Source organism: Rissa tridactyla, chromosome 4 (genome assembly GCF_028500815.1).
Source record: "Rissa tridactyla isolate bRisTri1 chromosome 4, bRisTri1.patW.cur.20221130, whole genome shotgun sequence".
NCBI lineage: Eukaryota > Metazoa > Chordata > Aves > Charadriiformes > Laridae > Rissa > Rissa tridactyla.
Genome location: NC_071469.1, coordinates 74010859 through 74036978, shown reverse-complemented (window position 1 = coordinate 74036978; position 26120 = coordinate 74010859). Strand labels below are relative to the sequence as shown.

General features: G+C 54.6%; 1 protein-coding gene across 2 annotated transcripts in view; it reads left to right on the top strand.

Annotated features, from left to right (window-relative positions):
* Nucleotides 1-26120, top strand: part of GNAO1 (G protein subunit alpha o1) — a 161021-nt gene that overhangs the window by 107823 nt on the left and 27078 nt on the right. For both annotated transcript variants that reach the window (XM_054199008.1, XM_054199007.1), the window contains exon 4: nt 160-320. In XM_054199008.1, coding sequence (XP_054054983.1) covers nt 160-320 — 161 coding nt within the window. The remainder of the gene's footprint in view (nt 1-159; nt 321-26120) is intronic.

The following is a 26120-nucleotide window of genomic DNA, read 5'->3' as shown; positions in this document are numbered from 1 at the left end:
TTTGCCCTTTCTGCTGGGTCATACGGTGTGGATCCTAAAGCCCCATCCCAAGAAACGCAGCCTCTTTGCTCCTGACGCTTCGGCGAACCGTTTCTGAAATCTCTGGCTCCCTGTTCTGCCGGGAGCGTCTGTGTGACCGCTTGTTCCTTTCCTCCGCAGGCTGATGCCAAGATGGTCTGCGATGTCGTGAGTCGGATGGAGGACACAGAGCCCTTCTCTCCAGAGCTGCTGTCAGCTATGATGAGACTCTGGGCAGACTCTGGTATCCAAGAATGCTTCAACCGGTCCCGGGAATATCAACTTAATGACTCGGCCCAATAGTGAGTATCCCCGTTTATAGTCTTTTGTGTTAAGAAGCTGCATTCGGGCTCGTTAAAGTTTTAACTAAAGTTAGTGGCCTCACAGTGGTGGATCTGGACAGGGTTGTGCTTACAGCCTGGGGCGCGTGTTGTGTCACAGGCTGCTGCGGGGCAGAAGGGATCAGGCAGGACATTCATGTCCCCTCGGGCCAGTCTGGGGTCAGGTCCGTGTCCCCAAGGCCAGGTTCCCAAACCGCTCCCAAGGGTCGGTTTGTACAAACACAGGTCTAGTGAGCAGAGGCAGACCAACCCGTGGAGGTGGCTGACGGCGTCCTCATTTGCCTGATGGATGACAGAAGGGTGTGAGCACCTTGCTTTGTACCGCAGTACAGCTCCTGGGCTTGCTTCTCCGACAGTGCTGCACTGCACTGATAAGCAGCTGGATTGCAGCCAAGGGTGAGGGGCCTCTTGGCTTTTACAACGGCATTGCGTTATTCTCATAACATGGTCGGTGACATCTCTGCCATTAGGGACCACATCCAGATTCTTTTTTTTTTGATGGCGGTTGTCTGAATCCATGGCTTTGGTTCATCCCGTCACAAGGACAGGGCATCTACCCATCTCTGAAGAAACATTGAGTGCTTCCCCAGTTTCTGTTCGGACCCATTCCTAATGATAATCCATCCAATCCGTTTGCCTCCACCTAGGGCAAGGAGGCTAAAGCTTTTCATTCCACAATTTCAGTCGCAGCAGCTGTCAGGCAAAATGTCCCCCTGGCCCTGTACTGTGTCTTGGGCAGTAGCGAGTAAAACGTGGTTGAGTATAAGCAAGAGGAACAAGCACGCACTGAGTGATCTGCCATACAGAGAGACCTGGACAGGCTGGAGAGTTGGACGGAGAGGAACCTTATGAAATTCAACAAAGGCAAGTGTAGGGTGCTGCACCTGGGGAGGAATAACCCCCTACACCAGTACAGGTTGGGGCTGAGCTGCTGGAGAGCAGCTCTGTGGAAAGAGACGTGGGAGTCCTGGTGGACAACAGGGTGACCACGAGCCAGCAATGGGCCCTTGTGGCCAAGAAGGCCAGTGGCATCCTGGGGGGCATCAAGAAGAGTGTGGCCAGCAGGTGGAGGGAGGTCATCCTCCTCCTCTGCCATGGCCCTGGGGAGGCTGCATCTGGAGTGCTGTGTCCAGTTCTGGGCTCCCCAGTTCAAGAAGGAGAGGGAACTGCTGGAGAGGGGACAGCAAAGGGCTACCAAGGTGATGAGGGGACTGGAACACCTCTCTGATGAAGAAAGGCTGAGGGATTTGGGTCTCTTCAGTCTGGAAAAAAGACGACTGAGGGGGGATCTCATTAACGCTTATAAACACTTAAAGGGTGGGTGTCAGGAGGATGGGGCCAGGCTCTTTTCAGTGGTGCCCGGCGACAGGACAAGGGGGAACGGGCACAAACTTGACCATAGGAAGTTCCACCTAAACACGAGGAGGAACTTCTTTCCTGTGAGGGTGGCAGAGCCCTGGCACAGGCTGCCCAGAGAGGTGGTGGAGTCTCCATCTCTAGAGACATTCCAACCCCGCCTGGACGCGTTCCTGTGCCACCTGCTGTGGGTGACCCTGCTCTGGCAGGGGATTGGACGGGATGATCTCCAGAGGTCCCTTCCAACCCTATAGTTCTATGATTCTTTGATTCTATGATACCTTTCCCAGTTATACCCCAGGACCTTTCTGTAGCTGGGGAAGCAGAGGCTTCCCCGGATGGCGACAGGGGAATGCCACATTCGTGCTTTTGGCTTCCACACTATCCCATGTCAACAAGTCCACCAGCTGACTCATGCACTTCTGGAGTTGTTATTGCGTGCTTGGACTGTCTGGCATCTCTGGTTAGAGTTTTCCGGGATATCTATCAAAACACAGACCCAAGCACCGACGCGGCTGATGGTTGACGGTGGGCCTGCTCGTCCCCAGCCTGCACCAGCTCCTCCCATCCCAGCTGGCAGGGCAGTTAGGGAGGACAGGATTATGTCTGCTCTTGCGGTGCTGCAGCAGAAGGCGAGGGATGACACATCACTTGGCGTTGACCGAAAACCAAATGGGAAACCTGCAGATGTGGGGTTGGTGTCACAGCGTCCTACCCAACCATTTCTCACCACGAGCCTCTACATCTCAGTGACGATCCTGACATTATGCTGCCTTTTAATCACTACTAGGAGGACATCCATGTTTAATCTATATTTCTTTGCCTGTAATAACAAAATCAGCCTTCTCTTGCCAGCAATTTCTTTTTTCTTTTCTTTTTTTTTTTTTTTTCACAAAAGAAGGGTCTGATGGCAAAAGCATACCTTCAGAGAGATATAAATCATATAAAATGCAGTCCTAATTGCATTACAACCTTGTGGAAAAAATTCTTCAATTGTTTTAGAGCCAATTACCTTGAGGAAAGTATTTTGATTTTCCTTCCATGCAAGATAGCAGTTGAAAATAATAAGCGTAGCCCTCCCAGTGTGACCAGCTGCTGGGCAATTCATCAGCCAGAGCTCTGAAACCACGAGCCGTTTCTAGGCATCGGCTGAAGAGGCTCTGTGCCGTGGCGTTCACAGCAACATCAACGTGTGGTTGCAGCCCAGAAAAAGGAATTTCGGCGTCTTTAACGAAATCTCTGGTATGTGGAGGAGGATGCGAGACGCTCCTTGGCAGGGATGGGATGGGCTGTGCCGCCACGCTGCGAATCGTGCTGGGGCTGGACACTTGGCTCCCCTGGGCGAGGTCAGATGGTGAAGCCGAAGATAACAAAGTCCTTCTGGTTTACGGACCTGCTGCCGTTTAGGAGCCTCTGGTGGTTGCGTTGCCAGGAGCAGAGATGCTGTCACAGGGCAGGGCACTGCATCGCGTCCCCGCTGCACCTCAAGGCCCTGGTGCCATCGCAGCAGATGGTGATGCAAGTGAGAGCTCAGTCGGCACTTATTCACGCCCAGTGGACACGCAGCGAAAAGAGGCATATTTTTCATTTAATCCTTCAATACTTTGGGGTTGTTTTCTTCTGCATGAGCGAAAGATTTGAGTCAGTTTTCTATTCCCGCCTCCCCGGGAAAGGACTTATTTGTTGACACTGATATTGGATTTAAAACACTAGCAACTACAAAACGTGCTTTTGTTAGGGCTGAGAAAAATAAAGTCCAGACAAGAACTGAACCTGAAGTTCCCCAAACTTTGAAAGACGAGTGAGGGGCAGTGAGCTGTGCTGGCATCGCACCTATTTCAGGCCTCTCTCGGCGTTAAGCCGCAGGGACATTTGCTGCAGGATTCCGAGGTCGCAGTCCGTGGCTGCTCAGCACATGGAGCACTGCCTGCGGCTCTGGGGCCTCAGCACGGGAAGGACAACGGAGCTGTTGGAGACGGAGCTGTTGGAGCAGGGCCAGAGGAGGCCCCGGAGATGCTGGGAGGGCTGGAGCCCCTCTGCTGGGAGGACAGGCTGAGAGAGCTGGGGGGGTTCAGCCTGGAGAAGAGAAGGCTCCGGGGAGACCTTCCAGCCCCTGCCAGGCCCTAAAGGGGCTCCAGGAAAGCTGGGGAGGGACTCTGGAGCAGGGAGGGGAGCCATGGGACAAGGGCGAGCGGGTTTACACGGAAAGAGGGGAGATTTAGGTGAGATCTGAGGCAGAAATTGTTTGCTGTGAGGGTGGTGAGCCCCTGGCCCAGGTTGCCCAGAGAAGCTGTGGCTGCCCCATCCCTGGAGGGGTTCAAGGCCAGGCTGGACGGGGCTTGGAGCAACGTGGTGTGGTGGGAGGTGTCCCTGCCCAGGGCAGGGGGTGGCACTGGGTGGGCTTTAAGGTCCCTTCCAACCCAAACCATTCTATGGTTCTGTGACTCTATGTCACAAAGCCCCAAGGCACCAAGCGACCAGGTCCTGTCGTAGCCAGTGCAGGTGGGACTTTCAGGAGTGGCCCAGGCTCTTCCCTTCATCCCCGGAGCCACCCCTGAACGCCCTGAATGGTTTTTAGAAGCCCCCCTCTGCCCCCCATCCCCCCGCACTGCCTGGCCATTTCTAAGGAATTGGGCTTCCACTTGGGCTTCCCCGAGTCAGTGCTGCCGTTGTCCTACATTGCTCTTCCACTGCTTTACCCGGGGTTTTTTTAAATGACTCAAACAACAGGCCTTCTGTTACAGCCCCTGGGAGACCAAGTCACGGGCTAATCCACAGCCTGCGAGAGCTAGCAGCGTGGCTCTTATTAGTCTATCATTAATTCCACCGAAAATAGATATAATATTTTGTATTGGCCTAAACAAGAAGGGAGCAATAGCTCTTCTCCCCTATCAAAGGTGGGCAGGAGCACGTTGCTTTCTGCTCTCCTGCCTAACGGGGATGGCCTTCCCTGCACAGCTTTGCTTCTTTTGCCTCTAAAGGCAGCCCGTCCTTAGGAAGGATTTCATAGCTACTGCAAAGGAACAGTAGAAAACAGCACTTCCCCAGAGAAAAAACCTGACAGAGGAAGAGAGGAGGTACTTTAAGGGGCCTCCTGTGTCTTGGACAGCAAAAAATAAAACAATGAGGACAGCAAGAGAAGGGAGAGGGAGTAAGATGGAGCAGTTGGTTTCATCTTTTTTCGTTACTGCATTTTTTCATCGTTCCTTAAGGCGAATTTACGGGTGGGTTGAGTTCCACATTCCTAATCTCTTGATTATGTTTTTATTCCTACTTCGTCTCTTCTTCCTTTCTTGTCTCCATGCCTAGGAGCTAAGTCTACCTCTGATCATCAAAGAGTCCGGGCACTGCTAATGTCTTTTTCTTCTCCAGCCAGTTTCTGTCTGTGGAAGCACATCTGTGACCCACATTTTGCTTTCAGAATCAGCAAAATAGAGGTTTCCAGCTGGTTTCCTTAATCTCCTACTTTTGTTCAGAATTTAAAATCGTCTCGTGTTTCCTAGCCTCCAGTTCCTAACTCGCCTGGGCAGTGGAGAACAGTGCGTAGGGCAGGTTTGATTTAACCTGCCCGGGGTGGGGAGGTGCTTTGAGCGGCCCCCAGGCTTCGCGGGAAGGATGGAGCAGAGGGAGCATCCACACGAGCACCGGTTCTCTGTGCGCGCATCCAAACAGGCACAGGCCCTGCGAGATGTGTAGGCAGAGACAGTTTGCAAGTACACAGACACAAAAAAGCCGGAATCCATCTCAAGTTATTCTCCTCCTGCTTCCAAGTACACTGAAAGATCATTTGATAATGCCAGGGCTGTGAAACTACCGTGAAAATGTAAAATATTTTAGGCCTGCATTCAACCCATCCGTCTTCACACATATCAGAGGTGTCGGGGATAGGAAGCTTGTTGCCTTTGGCTCTCTCCATAGGGAGCAGAGGGAGGGAGAGATGGCTCCGGAGAGGGATACAGACCTCACTGAGCAGTGGAGAAACAGAGCCGCGGTTGTGTCTGCTGCCCTACCGTAGCTAACCTCAGCTCTGTGCCAAACACCCAGCCCAAACGGGACAGCATTTGGGTTGCTCCTTCGTCAAGACCTCCTCTGGTAATGCCTCGTAGAAAAGCGGCACCAAACTCAGACTAAAATACCGCAGTGCCTTCCTTCTCACGCTGTCTCCGGTGGGAATGTTCTCTGATCTCTTTTCCTTGCAAAAGGACTGTCTTTGCATGACGGTGTCACCTTCCCTACTGATACTTACCGCATCCCACGTGCCAGCACACACTTTGCGTTGAGAAAGCAGTTCAGAAAGCAGAGCCAGATGTTGTTGTGATGCTGTGAACGGCTTCCAGACCGAGCCCTGACAAGGCAGCGTTGGAACGGGCTGCCCAGAGAGGCTCTAAAATCTCTGGCCTTGGAGATGCTCAACACCGAGCCACCTGAGCCAACTTTCACACTGAATTTAGCTTTGAAGTTGGCCCCGCTTTGAACAGGCGGATGGTCCAGATGAACTCCAGAGGTCTCATCCAAACCGACACTTTTGGGTTTGTCTTTTGGTCTTTTTCCCCACCCCGCCTCGCTCTTTCTCCCATGACGCTGGGTTTAAAAGCAGAAGGGGTGGCCAGGATTGGCTGCAGGCTCCCGTTCCCAGCCACGCAGGAAGACGCAGCTCTGTGATAATGCCAACATCCCGCAAGTCCCGTCATCTAAACAGCAAAGCCAGCAAGGCGAAGCGTTTAGGTGATGGTTCTTGCGGGACGCGGGCATTACGCGCGGCTGTCAGGACATGGTCTGTTTTAATGAGCTGCAATTGTTGCTGGCTCTCTCAAAACGAAGAAAGAAAAATTATAGGTCCAGGTTTTGCATTGATATTCCCATCAGGTGGGTAGATTGCATTTTCTCATCACAGCTTTCACATTAGAATATGGTTTTCTGCGCGCCCGTCTTACTCGTGCCTCTCACTTGCGCTCACTTGCATTTAATTGGATGGAGTAGCAGCATAAACGGAGCAATCCAATTAATTGGGATGACCTGCGTGCTGCTGTTGATTGAACAACCCACCTTTGTGTCCTGGAGCCCAAGCACCAATAAAGCAGAAAGGGAAAAATACATCACAAGCGGAGATGCAGATACATTTGTCTGAATTTATGGTTTAATTTACCCCTGTAAATAAATATGCCCACCAGCTTTGAATAATTAAGTTCCCCCTACGATAAGCAAAACAAAGCAGTTCATAAAGGCCAGACGGGGTGACTGGAATCGCCAGCCTTGCTCCGTCCCCACAAATGAGATGCAAATACATTTCCAGGGAGGAGCAGCTCTGCCACGTCCGCTGGTGCCGGGTCTGGAGCGGGGCTGTGTCTGGTGCGTGTTGGTGGAGGAGACGGGGACGGGCTGAGCATCAGCCTGTTGGAGTCTGGCGGGGCTTGGTAGGGCTCTCAGGCTTCCTTGTTATCCTTGTAAATGAAGGCATCGCGGTCGTTGTATGGCTACACCCAGGGCTGTGTGTGAGCCGGAGGAAGGGCACGACAGGAAAGACATTGTCTTTGTTGTCAGCTGGATGTTTTCCAGCATCTCACCCCCAGCCTTCACCCACCTGGAGACCCAATTTCACAGAAACTGGGTGCAATCTCTCCGGGGGCTGCCTCTGTTGGCCCAAAGCAGGGTGCAGACCACATCGCGGTACCTTGAAGGTGGCCGTTAAGCAATGCTCACCTTCCCATCCCACCAAAGACTGCCGGGAGAGCGGGAGGACTCACGAGGAGGGGGAGCAGAGGTCTGCAGGACACAGCCCCATCATAAGACATTGCCACCTGCTGTCACGCCTGCCCAGCTTGGCCCCTCTCTGACACCGGCGCAGGAGAGCTCCACCGGATCCGCTCCCTTCTGGGGGACAGCCTGGAGCCCAGGCTTAGCCCCAGAAGTCCCCTTAACCCAGAAGCTTATTCCCAGAGCCAGGCTCTTCCCTTTACTCTTTCCAAGCCGCACATGCAAGTCACTGGGGAAAGGGGGAACGGTCTCAAAAAGACATTTCCTGGCTGGAGCTCGTGCGAACTCTAAAGAAAATGAAGGAGAAGGAAAAGCAGGAGGTCCTGTCCCTTGTGAACACCTGGTTTCTGAAGGAGGACTATATCCCCTCTCGGTCTGTGTGAAGGTATCTGAGATGCCATCACCCCCCACCCCCCACTTAGGTTCTTCCACGAAGAGGAGAAGGTACAAAGCTGGGCTTTAAAGCGGAGCTTGTGGCAGCACCCGGTGGCGTGGGGACATGCAGGAAGGCATTCACCAGCCGAACCAGAGCTCCAACGCTTCGCTCGCTGCCTTTCCGTCTGAAATGGCAAGCTCTGCAGCCACCTCCCCTAAAAACGCAGCACCTCTTTAGATGTGGATCTTGCAGGCAAAAACTGGCGGCATAGTGTTGCCACTTCCCCCCTCCTAATCCTCCTTCACCCCCCGAAAAAGATCTCTCTGAGGTCTGTCTGAAGAGACCCAGGAGATGATAACACTGCGAGGAGGAGCAGGGATGTCGCGTAGGTAGTTCGTTCTGTGGGGACAAAGTACCTGCTGCCACCCTGCCATTTTTCATTGCCATGTCACACCGTAACGATGTTGTCTTTGGCCCGGGGATTAGTAAAATCTTGACATCTTGACAAAATAAATTACAATTTAGTGGCCCAGGATAGTAATCAGGGCTGTCCCGCTTTTGGCAAAGCTCTCACTCAAAAGGGTAGGAGCCGGGCAGCGGTTCCTGCCCGACACTGCCAGAATTTGGGAACAACCTCTTCTCTTTTTCACATTTTGCTTAGAGATGAGGAGCTGCCAGCACCACCGATAAACGCAGGAGGGGACATTCACTCCCCAGGAGACCTGCTGAACCCTGGATAATCTGTTCTCGGCGCTGGCTGACAGCCCCAACAGGAATTTCTTCCTCTTCTTCGCGAGGGGCTGTGGGTGACAGATTTGGTGCAGAAAGACCTGACTATTTTTTGGCTGCGCGTTTGTGTATTTTTAGGCTGAAACGTCCTTACGAAACCAGCTGGAGCTGGCAGGCTGCCACCAAGGCTTGGGGTTGGGGTTTTGGGTTGGTTTTTTGGGTGGTGGTTTTTTTGGGGTTTTTTTTTTTGATGTTCCGTGGGATTTGTTTTTCCGCCGCTCCCCCGTCTCCCACCAGCTCTGCCTTTCGGCGGAGCAGCGCTCGCGCCCTGCACAGCCCGTCACCGTGGCCTCCCGCCTTTCGCCCCAACCTCCTTCCCGCACCAGGGGGTGGATGCAGCTCCACAGCCCTCGCTCCTCCTATCTCCTGCGGACCCAGGGAGCTTTCTGCAGCTCGCCGTCGGACGTACCGTGCGCCCCGCGAAACGCGGCCAGCATCACTCCCACGGGGCGAGGGCGGGAGATGGGGTGGCTCCCACCGGCCAGCGTTTCGCTTTTCAAAGCTCCGTTGGGGCATCTGGTAGCTCGAGACGTCCCTCTGCATGGGTAATTCCTGCTTCATGCCAGCTGGTGGGTCACCAGGGGCCGGGAGCCCCCGTCCCCCCGCAGCACACGGTGGCGGGCCGGGAACCATCGGGCTGCTCTCAGCCCCGGGGGGTCTGCAGCCCATCTGCAGGCGGAGCTGTCGGGAGGCCACCCTACCGCCGCTCTTCTTCACGCCGCCGGCGTCAGGTCTGGCACCCTCTGCGGCGCCGGGAGGCGACACGTCTTTTCCTGACGTATTTGCCATCCACTTGAAACCCTTAAATGGCAAAGAACGGCAGGAACGTGGGGATTTCTTGGTAGCCAGGCTCCGGCATGGAGCAAGCCGTCTCCCACGCGGATCTGCAGGCACCGGTGACAGCGGCGTGATGGGGAGCTGCCCTCCCACAGGGGTCCTGTCCCAGAAATCAGATAAGCTCCGTGCTCTCAGGATGCAGCTACCTCCCATTCCTCCTCCATCACTTTTTCACCGCCACCAGCCCTTCCCTGCCCCAGGTTTCCCATCGCGACGCTCCCCTCCTCGGACCGCAGCCCACCACGGGGGTGCCGTTCCTCCCTCGGTCACCCCATCCTTGGTCCTGCCCCTTGTTCAGAGGGTGCCGCGTGCGATTCATCAAACCCCGTGGCACAAGAGAGCCCAAAAATCATTGGAGTGACGGCTGGAGGCGTGCAGCCGCTGCCATTCCCGCTGCCGGGGTCCCGTCCATGTGCACCCCCCCTGCTAGAAGAGGGGCAGCAGTGCAGCACCGCCACGCTCAGGTGTTTAAGGTTGGGGAAGTTAAATCCCAAACCAATCACGAGCTTAGCTAAAAAGCCCCTGTTTTTCAATATATGTTGAGACAACCATTGGAAAATTGCTTTTATCTGCTGCTTCCTAAGCCCTCTGGCTTATACTTTTAAAGCCTTTTGTCTGCGAACAGGAGAGCTGGAAAGTCCTTTTCTATTTCCTTAAGCAACTAGTCCATCTAATATCCAGCCTTGAGGGGCTGAGGCTTTAAGAGAGAACAAAATGGAAGGAAAAAAAAAGCAAATAAACAAACAAACAAACAAACAAAAAAAAAAAACCAAAAAAAGAAATGCAGCAAACGTTGTGACACTTGCCATAAAATCACAGGAGTCGGCGATGATGGGGACGGAGCGCCCGGAGCTGTGCCCACGAGGGGAGGGCGGCACGGCCCCCGGTAGGAAGGCAGAGCTCCCCGGGGACCCCCGAGAGCCCGGGGTCGGTCAGCGGGTTGAAACTCCTCATCTTGGTCCCCCGATGGGGACAATAAACACGCTCCCATGGATGAGAGGGTGACATCCAGGGTGGCAAGAGCGGCGAAGGCGGGCGGGCAGAGCCTGGCGAGGGGGGTCCGGGTGACCCCGCACTCAGCCAAGAGGGTCCTGCCGAAATGGGGATTCTCCTGGTGGAGCCCCGGGCACTGATCATTTCACAGACTAATTGATATAATAGCTCTAATTAGCCCTGTAGCAAACACCACATGGTTTCTTGCTTATCCAGGCCAAGCGCTGAGCCGATATTCGACCGCCAGCCATTGATTTCCTACGGCTTTTTAGGTGGGAAAGCGGGAAATACAGGGTTTCTCTCTCCATGTAGAAGACGTGGCCGGGGCTTGGCGTCACGGATTTGGGCATGCCCAGTGCTGTGTGTCCATGGGGCATCTCGGAGGAGAGGTGGCACCGGGGGTGTCTGGTGGCAGGGAGCATGGTGGGGAGGGCTGTGAATAATTGGGGGGGTTCATTAACAGGCCCACGGAGAGCATTGGGCTCGGCTGCTCCCCAGCCCCTGCCTCCGGCTCCCCAAAGCTGGCAGGGACGTGCGGTCCCGGGGCTGGGCCAGTGCCAGGATCGCCTTCCCACCTCTTCCCTCCCTTGGAGACCCGAGAAGGGGCTCGTCGCTGTTTTTTCCCAGCACACATGCTGGTGAGACAGCCGTTGCTTTGGGCAGGGGAGCTGAAGGCAGCCGAAGGTGCTGTTTAACATCTTTGTCTGCGACATGGACAATGGGATCAAGTGCACCCTCAGCAAGTTTGCTGATGACACCAAGCTGTGTGGCGTGGTCGACATGCTGGAGGGAAGGGGTGCCATCCAGAGGGACCTGGACAGGCTGGAGAGATGTGTCTGTGTGAACCTCATGAAGTTCAACCAGGCCAAGTGCACAGTCCTGCACCTGGGTCATGGCAGTCCCAGGCACAAATACAGGTTGGGTGGAGAATGGCTGGAGAGCAGCCCTGGGGAGACGGACTCGGGGGTGATGGTGGATGAGAAGCTCAACACGCCCCGGCAATGTGCACTTGCAGCCCAGAAAGCCAACTGCATCCTGGGCTGCATCAAAAGCAGCGTGGGCAGCAGGGCGAGGGGGGGGATTCTGCCCCTCTGCTCCGCTCTGTGAGACCCCCCTGCAGTGCTGCCTCCAGCGCTGGGGCACCAACAGCAGAAGGACACGGAGCTGTTGGAGCGGGGCCAGAGGAGGCCCTGGAGATGCTGGGAGGGCTGGAGCCCCTCTGCTGGGAGGACAGGCTGAGAGAGCTGGGGGGGTTCAGCCTGGAGAAGAGAAGGCTCCGGGGAGACCTTCCAGCCCCTGCCAGTCCCTAAAGGGGCGCCAGGAAAGCTGGGGAGGGACTCTGGAGCAGGGAGGGGAGCCATGGGATGAGGGGGAAGGGGTTTAAACTGGAAGAGGGGAGATTTAGCTGAGATCTGAGGCAGAAATTGTTTGCTGTGAGGGTGGTGAGCCCCTGGCCCAGGTTGCCCAGAGAAGCTGTGGCTGCCCCATCCCTGGAGGGGTTCAAGGCCAGGCTGGACGGGGCTTGGAGCAACGTGGTGTGGTGGGAGGTGTCCCTGCCCAGGGCAGGGGGTGGCACTGGGTGGGATTTAAGGTCCCTTCCAACCCAAACCACTCTCTGGTTCTGTGATTCTACGGTGAGGCTGCTGCGTTGCTGCCTCGGTGCCACTCTCTGGTACAAGCCGGGGGTGAGCCCAGACAGCACCATGAGCCAGATACCTTTAGGCAGATTCTTGACCTTTTCCTGTTATTATCTTTTTTTTTCTTTTTTTTTCGTCCCTGCAACACACAGAGCTAGTGCTAGCTCTGTGTCAGTTCATTCATCCGTACCTTTTAGAGTAAAAATAACACTGATACTCTAGATAGATAAACTATTATTTCACCTTCTACAGACCTGTTCCTCACCTTCAGGTCGCTGGCATAGCACACAGATCCCCTCTAATTTCCTGCATGATCCCCCCCGGGCATCCCATACCCAGGCTCTCAGGGTAATTCTGCAGAGCGTGTTGTGGATGGGCGCAGGCTCCGGGCAGGGCTGCTTGGTTCGGTCACCACAGCATCGTTCAGAGCAGAAGATGGCTGGATTTCAGCAAAGCAAACACCCCTCCTTGTGCCAAAATCCTCATTCTCACACCTTCCCCACCTCCTATGCATCTCAAGTATCTAAATGCGCCGGTACCTGGAGAAGGCACCTCCTCCGAGGTCCCCGGGGGTCTCTTCTGGGGCTGAATTTATTGGGGGGGGGGGTGTGAAAAAAAGAGGAGAAATGGTGCTCAGCCTGGATTTTCGGCAGCACCTTCTCCATGCTGGTGGGAGGGGAGGGAAGAGATAGAGGGGAGAGAGAGAGAAACCAGGCACGGACCGCACCGTGGAGCCAGGCCAAGGAAGCGTCAGCTCGGGTTTTGGCAGTTAGTCCAAGCCTGGCTGGGGATTTATGAACCACTTTTCCTCCCTGTAACCCCTTCCCTGCCAGGCTGCCTTGAGCAGCAGGTTTGCTGGCAGCACCGGCATCAAAAAGACATTCAGTGCTCCAAAACTGTGCCACCCTGCAAGCGGTCGCGGTACCTCTGAGGCTCTGACAGCACTTTTAACGGCATAAATCAGCGTTTCGCTATCCCTCAGTGCTGCTCTTGGCGCGTAAGGTTTGACGATAGCCTAAGAACCATTTCCAAATCCTCGTTCGGGAAAATACCAGCCAGCACATCCCACCGAGCAGCCTTAACGTCAGTTTAAACATTTTCAGTTAAACAGCTCCGCGGTCTTGCAATCCCCAACATGAGAAATACGGCATCAGGGAGCGTGCTGAACAGCGAGGCCAAGTCTGCAACGGGCAGGAATAGGAGAAAGATGGAGCCACGAGGAGGATGACACAAGCTAGCAGCTGCTGAGAGCTGGGAATCGATAACGGAGTCCAGGCAAAAACCTTTACTCAAGTTAAACTGATGTTGGAAGGGGGAACTTTGCATTAAGAAATCCCTGGAGGAGTATCTCGTTGAACAAAAATACGTAAACGAATGACAGGAATACAGAAGTTTCAAATGAACTCAGGAAAAAAAAAAGGCTACACGTTTCTACCCGGGAGCTCAAGTACCTGTATCCTGCCAGGGGACCGCCCTTGAGGAGAGAAGAGCCTCCTCCCCACCCGCGATGAGGAGCCGCATCTCGCCACCCAGAGTCTTGGCCGGGTCCCACCTGCATGCAGTGGTGGCAGTGCCAGTCCCGAAGGTGACAGAGGGGAGCTGTCAGCCCAGGACACCTGGGCCGTACCTCTGGGCAACCCCTTCCCCCCCAGCGGCTGCTCTCTGGGCAGGGCAGGGTGGGTTCCCCACTTGCCTCTGCTTCCCGGCACCACTGGAGCTTCCTTTGAAGTGGAGCACATGGGGCAGGGCAGCAAAGCTCAGCCCCGCCGGCTTCACTCGAGCGGCCACCATCACTTTTCATAGAATCATAGGGTTGGAAGGGACCTCTGGAGATCATCCCGTCCAGTCCCCTGCCAGAGCAGGGTCACCCACAGCAGGTGGCACAGGAACGCGTCCAGGCGGGGTTGGAATGTCTCCAGAGACGGAGACTCCACCACCTCTCTGGGCAGCCTGTGCCAGGGCTCTGCCACCCTCACAGGAAAGAAATTCCTCCTCATGTTGAGGTGGAACTTCCTATGGTCAAGGTTGTGCCCGTTACCCCTTGTCCTGTCACTGGGCACCACTGAGAAGAGCCTGGCCCCATCCTCCTGACACCCACCCTTCAAGTGTTTATAAGTGTTGAAGAGAGAGAAGATTTGGGAGACTTAAGAGCATCTGCTTAAAATAGTTGGTAGGACCTAAAAAAACGTGCTAAACACGCAGAGGTGACCCGCATGACCTGTTTGTCTCACCAAAGGTTTCTCTGACCGGTGTGCAAGCGCCCATCCGAGTGTCTGAAGGTGCTCCCCAAACCCCTGGGCCGCCCGCGTCGGTCCGTTCGTCCCGCTCTTCGGCTTCCCTCGCCCCGGGACGGAAGCAGCACGGGAGGGCGTCAGGTTTTGCTTTGACCCTGCTGACTCCGCTTGATGTGCCGCTGCTTTCCACCAGCTTGAGGAGAAACCTGGGTGTAGGATTAGCGCTGGTGCCCTGTCTGAAGTCCCGGCAAAGAGCGTCGCAGAGCGGGACTCCCTGGCTCGTCGGGGCATCTCGCGGGGACAGCAGGGAGGGAGCAAGCACCTTTGCTCCATGGGAGGGTAGAGCTCCAATATGGCCACATAACCCACATCAGCAGGGAAAACCTGAAGAGAAATTGGCCGAAATCCAGCATCTGCCTTTAAACATGCTACCTTGCATCCCCTGCCACGTGTTCCCATAACAACAGAGCCACATCACACACCTCTGTGGTTCCGGCTGCAGTCCCCCAGCTGCTCCCTTCACGCCGCAGCGGGGCACGTCACGCTGGCTCCCCCCCATCACGCCGAGCCTGGGCACCCCGCTGCACCCTGCGGGAGATGATCCCAGGGAACGCTGGCTGCCCGCTCCCTCTGCACTGCCCATTCTCCTCTTTTTTTCCTCCCTTGTGCCTTAAATCTCATCAGTCCAGCCCCCAGCCCTAGGGACAAGTGGGTCATGCAGTGAGTGTGTGAAGAAGACCCAAGGTGGAGAGCATCTCTGGGTGCGCAAAGGCAAGGCTTAGCAAGGGCAACGGTGCAGCTGTGACCCAGATCCATCCTGCAGCCTTCCCTGTAGGGACATCTCAGCACAAGGAGGACACGGAGCTGTTGGAGCGGGGCCAGAGGAGGCCCCGGAGATGCTGGGAGGGCTGGAGCCCCTCTGCTGGGAGGACAGGCTGAGAGAGCTGGGGGGGTTCAGCCTGGAGAAGAGAAGGCTCCGGGGAGACCTTCCAGCCCCTGCCAGTCCCTAAAGGGGCTCCAGGAGAGATGGGGAGGGACTCTGGAGCAGGGAGGGGAGCCAGTGGCTGCCCCATCCCTGGAGGTGTTCAAGGCCAGGCTGGACGGGGCTTGGAGCAATGTGGTGTGGTGGGAGGTGTCCCTGCCCAGGGCAGGGGGTGGCACTGGGTGGGCTTTAAGGTCCCTTCCAACATAAATCATTCTATGGTTCTGTTATTCTATGACATAGGGGGGCACTCCTGGGATTCAAGGGGTTATTTTTATTTTCACTTCACAGTGGGAGCCAAAAAGCTCTTTATTTTGAGAAGCTTCAAACATTGATTGGATACGGCTGATCCTTCCATCAGCTGGTGCAGGGCCACCAGATGAATAAATCTTGCATGCATCTGTAATTACTGCTTAGCTTGTGTTTAAATGCAGCGTCATTGATCTGCAGAACTCATCAAAATCCCTATAGGAATGCATGAAATTATACGGGATGGAGCAGAAAAGTACATGACAACATCCATTTTCAGCATTCTTTGTTCACCAAAAAAAAAAAAAAAAGCATTTATTGATCTCTCTTCAAATTATTGGTTAACTTAGGATTTAGTCATCAATTGTAACACCATCGTATAGGCTGCTCTTTATGTAGGGAATATATTTCTTTCTTATACTAGGCCAGCAAATTCCTACCAGCCTTACGGTATCTGCCCCTACACGGGCAAAATCCCTGTTAAAATCATGGAAGAATATTCCTTAAGGGTTATAAAACTCGGTATGGAAAGATCTTGTGGTTAAAGCTCCTGACTGCGATTTTGGGACCACAAACTGACTTCTCTCCCCTTAATACTTATATTCCTCCTAAAGCAAATGCGATTAATAACGTTTCCCTGCTCCGGTGGGAAGTTGGGCGGGCACATCAGTCCCGGTCAGTGGGAGCTGAGGTGCTCCAGCAGCAGAGAATGCAGGAACGCAGGTGATGCTTGTGCTCACCAGCCATCTGCTCGAGATGCTCTCCTCCTCTTCTGCGGCCAAGATGAAGCTCAGCAAAAGCATTTATTGGCAATAAAGTCCATCTTGTCTGGTAGAAGTCCTGATGTTTTCCAGACCTAATGCTGCTCTGGGCCAGGTCCATCCTCCCACTGGAAATGAAGAGCTCCTGGGTTGGTTCAGACCTCTCCCACCAAGCAGGTGGGGATTCCTGGTCCAACCACCTGGCTTACTGCAGCACCGCGGCTCGCTCCCGAGAGACATGGTCGCTGGCAGGGCCACGGGCAGACAGCAGAGGTTGTCTTTCTTGTTATAAAGCCGGCTTCTGGCAGGGGCGTGTCGCCAGGGCAGAGGGGAAAGTCTCTGCACAACCTCAAGTGCAGAGGCAGTAGCTGTCCCCAGCCCTCGCGGAGGAACGCGCGGTGGTGGTGGTGTCCTCAGCTCATCTCTCGCACCATCTCTGCGGCCGGGCTGGCCCGTATGGAGTATCCCAAGCTGATTTTATCCCACACGCTTCCCTGATGCATCTTCTGCTGAACACAGGGATCAGCCCCCTCCTGCTGAGACCTGGGGGCGACTCAGACGTCTATGGGGTGGGCTGCAGGAGCATGACCTTCCAGGGTGGCTGTCTGGCAGCAGGGGGCTGCGACTACAGACCTCTCTGAGGTTGCTCATGCCTGTAAGAGAGGGAGAACAGAAAAGTGGCGGTCAGCAGGACATCTCGCCTGACCAGCCTGGCCCAAGTGACAGCCTTCCCTGGTGGGAACAACCGAGCTATTTTGGTACGCGGCAAACAAATCTCCTCCTAACAACGGCTGGATATTTTCTAAAGGGCTGAGAAACTCCATGAATTTTCCCTCACGTATCTCTGCTTCTGGATCCGGCCTGGAATGAAACCAAAATGCTGCAATACCACAAGCAAAGCCGTTCTAGGAGGAGCCTCAGCCTGACAGCCTCTGAGAAGGACCAGAACGTCCATTTGGATAGCACAGACCTTACACACCAAAAAGATCCACCTAAGTCTGGGATAACCAAGACGTTTTTATCGTGCAGCCGTGGGTAAAATTTCCAGGTTTTGCTTTTGCTAGCTGTGGGTTGTATCTGTCCACGGCAGAGCGTCGGCTGGTTTTGGTACCCACCGTTTCTGGCAGGGATGCTGAAATGGGATTTGAAAGCAGAAATCCCCATAGCTTGCTAATAGGTTGGGAAAATGGACAGATGAGAAGATCCAGAAACACGATTCCCACTCCATCGCCAGCAGCACGTCTGCCTCAGCACAGTGAGTGGGTAAATGAGGCCCCTGATTGAAATCAGCTCCCAACAGACCCCACCACCACCACCACCATAATTGCGCCGTCACCCAGCGATGGGCATCCTCTACCTACTCAATACGGGGCCGCGGATCTCGTTAACTAGCGCTTTAGATCTAAATCCCTCGCCAGTCCTACCCCTGCCGCCGGCAGACACCTAGCACTACAAAAACACTGCCGCTATATCGCATTTTTTCCTTCCGGCTTAGAAAGGAATACTTTAAAGCTGCTTCCCCTACTGCGCGGATAGATGTCCTGGGCCTTCCTGCGCGCCCGGATGGCGAATCTCCCTGGCTGGCGGCTGACCAAAAGGTTGGAGTCTGCGGGACTGGTTTCATCTGTGGTCACAGCTGTTGGCCATCCAGGGTTGGAGTAATTCTGAGTAATTAGCTCGCCGGATTGCCTGGGGGCCAAATGGAATCGGCCGCCGGGGCAGTGTTGAGGAGGGCTGGGGTGAGCGAGCCGTTGGCATGCTCGCCCGGGGGGACGTGGGGGACCGTTCTCAGCAGTGTCTGTCCCCGTTTGGGCTGGAGCAGCTGAACGCCGTGCAGGTGAACCAGCCCGGAGCCCCGCTGCAGCGCGGGGGTTGCGTCCTCTGATCAGGGCTCCTTCCCAGAACAAACCCTTCATTATCCCAAACTCCCCGTGGCTTATTTTTAGCCCCATCTTTTCTTTCCTTTCTTTCTTCTTTTTTTTTTTTTTTTTTAATAGTATAGAAAGCCATCAGCTCCTCTGTCAGCAGGTTTATAACAGCAATCCTGGAGGAGAGGAAAAGAAAAAGCATCAAACCCACTTATTCTGTTGCGTAAAGGTTTAGGCATAGATCCTGCTCGCTTCCAGGGCGCTGAGTCCCACCACGCTTCATCCCTGCTCCAGCTCCTGTCCTTCAGAGCTGGTCACGAAGGAAGCAGAGGTCTACGTAAAGCGGGAGCTGGGCTGGAGCTGTTGAGCCTTCCTCCACTTCAGCCGAAGCTCCATGGGGTGCCTGTGTGGAGGACACCTGCGAGCAGGGCCACCGGCACAGAAGACCTTGCACAGCCTGAGCCGCGCGTCACGCCGGCGGGCTGGGGTTTATGTAGCCCCGCTGGAGAGATCCAGCCAGCCCCCGTAAAAATCTTTCGCTCACGAAAACGAAGGCCGGGGTGCCCCGTGGCCAGCGGCTCGGCGCTAAGCAGTGCTTTAAATCACAGAGGCTTTGCGTAAACAGCGGCATTGCCCACATGAGGACGCTTCTAAAAGGGATCGCACCACTGGGAGCAAACCACATCCGCCAGATCTGCCCGGGCAGTGGCTCTGAGGGGGCCAGTGTTAATCTGCTGCTCCACATAGCATCGTATCGAGTGACCGTAGAGCAGAGTTACATATAGAATCATAGAATCATAGGATGTGTTGGGTTGGAAGGGATCTTTAAAGGCCATCTGGTCCAACCCCCCTGCAGTCAGCAGGGACATCTTCAACTACATCAGGTTGCTCAGAGCCTCTTCAAGCCTGGCCTTGAATGTCTCCAGGGCTGGGGCCTCCACCACCTCTCTGGGCAACCTGGGCCAGGGGCTCACCACCCTCGGTGTAAAGAACAAGGCAGTTGTGGCTCCCTCCTTTCCCCATCTCAGATAGGACCCAGGAGATGAGGACCCATCACCCCTTCCTGGTGTGGTGAAAGGCTCCGAAGAGCTGCTACACAGGAACGTCTCAGGAGCAGAGCAGACATGCTCCCCAGGGGACGCTCCACAAGTGGGGAATGGGGAGGAGAGAGAGGACAGCTCTTCCCGTACAGTAATTAGCAAAGTTAAACTCTGACATGGCAGTTTAAAAACCAGGAAGAGGCAGTTTTTCACCCAGACGGTAGCTGAGCTGGGAAATTCCTTGCTGCAGGTGTGGCTGGTAGAAGCTTCCATTGCTTCAAAAGGCGCCTAGACACATTTCTATAAGGAAAATCACTGCAGGGGTAATAAATATAAAGATATCCGCTATCCATATGAAGTACTGGAGGCTGGGAAAACTGCCTGAGTACTGCGTGCTTGCCCTGTATTCACGTTCTTCTCTCAACATCTGCTCCTGGACACTAGTGAAGCTAGGTGGGTCATTGATCTGATCCAGGCACGTCGGTTTTCCCTTTTGTAAGGGCTCCAATATGTAAAAAAGTCTTCATCATCCCCGCTTACGTAGCGTCCAATTTTCAAATGTCACTGCAGGAAGATGAGCCCACATCTGCTCTCCCAGGACCACCCCAACACCGTTCCTGAGCAGGTTGTTAGCCTTGGCTTTTCCTCCAAAGCCCACCTCTCCCCCAGCCAGAGCTCTCTGCTCACAGACTCACGCTCTACCACAGTGTCCTTTTGTTCCAGCGGTAACCAGACCATGATACCTTGCTGACCAAACTGCCACCCGTGAGCAAAGCCAGCCAGCAGCTTAGGCCCGGAGACCCTCATGTCCTGAAGTACCTTTGCTATACGGTTGCTATTTAGTGACTCTGCTCATCTGCATGCGATGCTAAAAATTATTCTGGATCCAGTCATGCCTCGGAAAACTGCAAGTCTAACTAGGACAGCTCCACCCCAACCTGCTTTTGTTCATTCCTCCTGCCTATCATTAGTATTAATATCAACTTGTCAAGTTGATCTTGATGTACAAGCCCTGTACAGCCTGCTGCACGACTCCTGTTCCTTTTCCACGGCCGCATCGCTCGCTTGCACTCGGCAAGGTCTGAGCAAACAGCTCGGGGTCCCGTTTCAGTGCCGGGCAAAAAATAGGCATGGCAAAGGTAGCATCCCTGTTGTCAAGGGTTGGCACCACCCTTTAACGGCAGGGACCATCCTCCTCATTTCCCAGGGGCGACTAATGAAAACCCAGCGCATCCAGCAGCGTTCATTCAGGAAAATAACCCCAGTAATCCCTGGGCCTGGTGACCATCGCTCTGGCTGTTAGCAGCCAGCGAGAAGCAGGCAGCAGAAGCGGTGGGAGGTGGGGAGCGTCTCGTGGCAGTATCTCATCTGGATGGACGTGAGATGAGATTTGTCATCAGGAGCAGCAGCAGGACGGCGGAGCCTGCGGTGTGATTCCCGTCGAGGCCAGGCTGGCCGAGTGGGAAACACAGCCAGAAAGAACAAAAAACAAGTTTCCTAAAGTCCAGGAGCGAATTCCCAAGACCTCCCTTCTCTGGGCTGGGCTCAGAAAATGCCAGGCAATGCTCCTGCCCTCCCAGCTGAATGGCGTATCCTCTAAGGTCTCCTCCTCCTCCCCCCTGGAAGCACCCGAGGAGCAGCACATATCGCCTTCTGGCTTTCCCTAGGAGGAGCGGAGGGCTCTGCACACACGTGTGTGCGCCGTGGTCCCCACCCTCAGGTGGGATTGATTTCTGAAGGGACGCGGTGCCGCCGCTTGGCGTCATTTCAAGGCTTTCATAACCGATGATTATTTAAGACACATGTTGCATCACCGCCGCGGGCGCTGGCTGAGTGCTGGGCTCTGGGAGTGGGCTGGCGTGGTTTTTTTCCCCCTTTCCATACAGCAGGTCCGGCTGGGCATGGCTTCTGCAGGAAAAACTCTGCGGTGCCGAGAGCCTCTGGGCGCTTGTCCGGCGCCGTCCGCCCTGGGTAGCCGTACTGACCCGTATCACACCTTCGGGAAGCAGCATCCACACATTTTCTCTTCTTGTGGAAGACACTAGGAGAGTTTACAATGCTCCTGCAGAGACACTACTGATAAACCCGGTATTTGTCCTCTGAATCCTTACTCTGCAGTCACTAAATATTAAATGGGTTCAGTACTAAATGTATGTTCAGCTATTTGTTCATCAGTGAAAGAAAGGGAGAAGTTAGGGTACAAGCTAAGGCCAGATACGGATAACAGACATCAGAAATGCCTATTTCCATCCATGAACGAGGAAGGAGCACTCGGGTGGAGACATCTTCACCTAAGCACCTGGAGTTAGACGAGATGGATCCTGCTCGTGACAACCTTGATTAAAAACTCGGCATTTGCCAGGAGACGATGTTGGAGCTGACCGTCGAGCGCCTCTGTACATGGAGTAGAAAATAACCTGGCGGTGACTCAGCTGCGTCTGTTGACAAACGGGGCTCTGCTTTTTCAATCAAATACAACGCCAGCCAACAGGAGGAGGCTGGGACAACCTGCGCATGGCCTTTCCTTCACTGAGGAGGCGTGGACAGAGGCCAGGACCGGCAGGATGGAGGAGCATCTAGGAAGATGCTGGTGTCCCCAGGCTTGCTCTGCTGAAGTCCCCATTGCCCTGCCCCTGCCCCAGCCCAGGCGTCTGGAGCAGGAGGAGGTGGTGAGCTGGGTGCTGCCTGCCCAAGGACTGCCAAGGTGTCACCTTTGAGGCAAGAAAAACCCAACAGACGTTTAACCATTTCATTGCCAGTAACCTCAACAGACATGAACAGACAGTTCTCTGGGGAGACCTTCCAGTCCCTAAAGGGGCTCCAGGAGAGCTGGGGAGGGACTCTGGAGCAGGGAGGGGAGCCATGGGATGAGGGGGAAGGGGTTTACACTGAAAGAGGGGAGATTTAGCTGAGATCTGAGGTAGGAATTGCTTGCTGTGAGGGTGGTGAGCCCCTGGCCCAGGTTGCCCAGAGAAGCTGTGGCTGCCCCATCCCTGGAGGGGTTCAAGGCCAGGCTGGACGGGGCTTGGAGCAACGTGGTGTGGTGGGAGGTGTCCCTGCCCAGGGCAGGGGGTGGCACTGGGTGGGCTTTAAGGTCCCTTCCAACCCAAACCATTCAATGATTCTCTGAATGTAGGTCTGTGTAAGCCTCCCCACAGGTATCCAGCTCTGACCGCAGCCAGCGACCTCAGCTACACTCCTTCACCCAAAACAGCGGCCAGCGGAGCCTTTGGCAAAGGGTCTACAGCCCTGGGAGAAGGTTCCCATGGTGGCAGAGTGCCCGGGGAGGGGTCCCGGCCAAATGCTGCACGTAGGCTGCTGCCACCGCTCTGTTCCCATGGGATAACTCGGACAGCAGTCCTTTCTGCTTGTCTCCGGCATCAGCGGTGCTGCCACCACATGCTGCTGGAAGCAGCAAACGAAGGGGCGAGAAACTAGCTTTACCTCCTATTTTCAATATTACTCTGTGGAGGTATTTAATATCAGCTCATCCTTATAGACCTTTTGTAGCCCCCGCTAGATGAGCTCCTCTCCCTGTATTTGGGAAATGCCATTTCTTGTGTGTTTTGCTTTTAGCAGCGTAATATAGTCGGGGCTTCACCTCCCCGAGCCCGATAAACCGAGTGACTCAGAAACCTGCAATCTGCTTCAAAACAAAGCATCTGAGATAAAAGATATAAGCAGTAATGGAGCTGCTCGTCTCAGGAGTATAAATGCTAGACGGTTACTCGTGTATTCAAAAACCTCCTGACCTTTCCTCGGCTTTTTTTAACCCCTGCAAGCCCTGGGCAAGGCGAGCCGCAAAGAAGAGCTGATGTGTCAGTTCAGATTCGCTTCCATGCCAGCGTGCGGCCCCCAGAGCTGGGCAGTGGAAGGCGCTGGGATGTCGGCATGAAGATGACGCGGGAAGCGGGGAGAGACGAGCGCTCGCTCCACAGCCTCCGAAGTGCTCCCATTTCTGCTGGTTAAACAGATGCCAGCTTCTGAGGGGGATTATGTGTCATCGAGCCTGTTGGCTGCGACGACCAATTATCTCCAGCAACAGTTTGGCCTTTAGATTAGCATCTCAGAGGGCATACCAGGAGTGCTGTCATCCATGTGTGGCAATTTGTCCCCACTTGGGTTTCCCTGTTCCCGAAGAGGTGGCACCCCAGCACATCCCATCCTCCACCAGCTCAGGCTTGCACCCAGCAGACCAGCAGGTCCTTCCAAGCAGCCCGGGCAGGGCTCTGGTGAAGCCTCGGAGATACCTCCAGCAGAAACTGAGGAGAAGAAGCAGCAGCTCAAAATCAGCTCAGCATCCAAACAGCAGCCTGCCTGAGATTCCCAGTCCCGCAGCTGGATATTAGCGTGGCAGCCGTGCAGTGGAGCTCGAATGTCGGCAGCGTGCAATGAAGATAACGCGGAAGCGGGGGGAGACGAGCTCAGCTGCGGCCAAGTCCAGTGGAAAAAATATCCGCTGCAGCCTGAGATGGGAGAAATTCCAGGGGAGAGCAGCCGGAGGAGTAAACAGTTTTGGAATGCAGCCTCAAAACCAGCACTGACAACGTTGTGTACCTTCGTGTAAATTGATGGCTGACCCTCATTGAGTAGCGGGAACAGACGAAGAGCAGACCCAGGCAGCTGAAAGAATTTAAGTCACTGAGAAACACATGGAGAGTGATGGAAAAGGCTAGAAATGAGGAAAGAGACGAGGAGGGGGGTTCATAGAAAAGGCAAAGGGTGTGTTGGCAAGCAGGTATTGGAGCTGGGGTGTCCGGCAGCCGGGATGGATGCTTTCACATGGGAGTGACCCTGAGGGACCAGCCTCGCAGAGCTCAGTTCGCCTGACACCGGGGCAGGTGGGGTGTTGGGGATACTGGGTATTCCTCTGTCACAGCACCAGTTAAGGACTGGGAATCGCAGCATCACAGAATGGCTGGGGTTGGAAGGAGATCATCCAGTCCAACCCCCTGCCAGAGCAGGGTCACCCACAGCAGGTGGCACAGGAACGCGTCCAGGTGGGTTTGGAATGTCCCCAGAGACGGAGACTCCACCACCTCTCTGGGCAGCCTGTGCCAGGGCTCTGCCACCCTCACAGGAAAGTTTTTGCTCATGTTGAGATGGAATTTCCCATGTTCCAGTTTGTGTCCGTTGCCCCATGTCCTGTCACCGGCCACCACTGAGAAGAGTCTGGCCCCATCCTCTTGCCCCCCGCCCTTTAGCTATTACTGAGCATTGATGAGATCCCCTCTCGGCCCGCTCTTCTCCAGGCAGAACAGCCCCAGGGCTCTCAGCCTTTCCTTAGCAGAGAGGTGCTCCGGTCCCTGTGCCCTCACCCAGATGCTAGAGACCCCCCAGCCGAGGTTCCTATGGAGATATCCCGACTGGGAATGGATGCTGGATGCTGTCAGGGAGCAGAGGGTGGATGGGGTGGATGCTGCTTGGCTCTCCTCCCTCTCTCGCTATCATCCTGCCCCCTCGAGAGGCTGGCAGGCTGCACCAGCTCCCCCAAACCTCTGATCCAACCCCCCCAGTAACTCAGGTGGAGCCGGGCACGCCGGGCTGCGTCACCGCCATGGACAAGGATGCGAAGGGAGGTGAGGCTTTCCGAGCCTCAGAGCCAGGTCGTGTGCAGGACCCCGTCAAATCTGGAGGAAATTGGCTGTTGGGCAGCCGAGGGGAATGCCACATGGAAGAGCTGAAGGCTGAGCACGCCGGTTAGCGAGAGCAAGAACCCTCTGAAGTCCCAGCACGGGCCTGGGGTTTAAAGGATGCTGCTGTTCACAGGGAAATCATCGCACATTGAAAGCAGTAATTACATTAACGAACTCCTCTGTCACTGTGCTGCTGTGATGCCGAGTCCTTTGGCCAGTTTGCAGTAGATTTCTTCATTTGCAGCACGCCCAGCATTAAAGGAGGATCTCGAAGGCAAGAACAATTAATAGGGAAAGTTAAATTGAAGAGAGTTGAATCATAGGAAATTCCAGAAAATGAAGATGGAGGAAGCGACAAAGGTCTTCAGGGTACTGCAAAGAGCTGCAAGAGGGAGAGAAAATCCCTGCCTCTCGCACACCTCCGCTTTTTATCATCACCTTGAAGTATTTTTTTGTTCCTGAGGACAGAGGAGCGGCCGGGTCCCTGAACAACGGCGCTGCAGAGCTCGGTCTGCGGGGACATGTGAAGAAATGCAGCTGTCTCTTAAATAACGGGAGCTGACACCAGTTGTGAATAGATGAGTGATCGTGGCTTCAGCCGTCACAGCGGAGGATCTGATTTCCAGTGAAGCCCCATTCATCCATCCAGGGCCCATCATAAAGCTATTAAGGGAGCATCTGTCACAAAAACCACAATGGCTTTAAATGCTTGAAAAAGGGCACAACAAAAAGAAGCCTGCTTAGCTTATATACTTTATGCTGGGTGACGTGACTCTTGGCACTCTTTAGCAAAAAAAAAACAGATGATAAATATGATGGGGAGCCAAAATATGTAATGTGAGCAGGGTGAGGGTTGTGTTTCACCTTAGCGTGGAGTTTGGTTGTTTTTTGTTTTTCCAGGCTAGCGGGAAAGCTGGGGGCAGTGAGTTTTCTCGGGTAGCGGAGTGCACGGCCCCGGCACACTGGGCATCCCGCTCCGGAGCCCTGGCTCAGAGCACTCCCTCCAGGACACACAGGGGAAGACTTTTCCTGCTGTCTGATGTGGCAGGGAAAGCATCTCCAGCGGCAGGACGGGGCAGCGCGTTCCAGCCCAGCGGGATGTGCCTTGGCAAAGCACAGGGGGAAGCGTGCTCCGAGCGAGTTGGTGTGACTAGGTTACGTATCAGGGCTAAACCCACACTTTATGTTGTTTAAAAAAAAAAAAAAAGAAGTCACATTTAGCTAAACTGAAACAGAAAGTCAAGCTTAG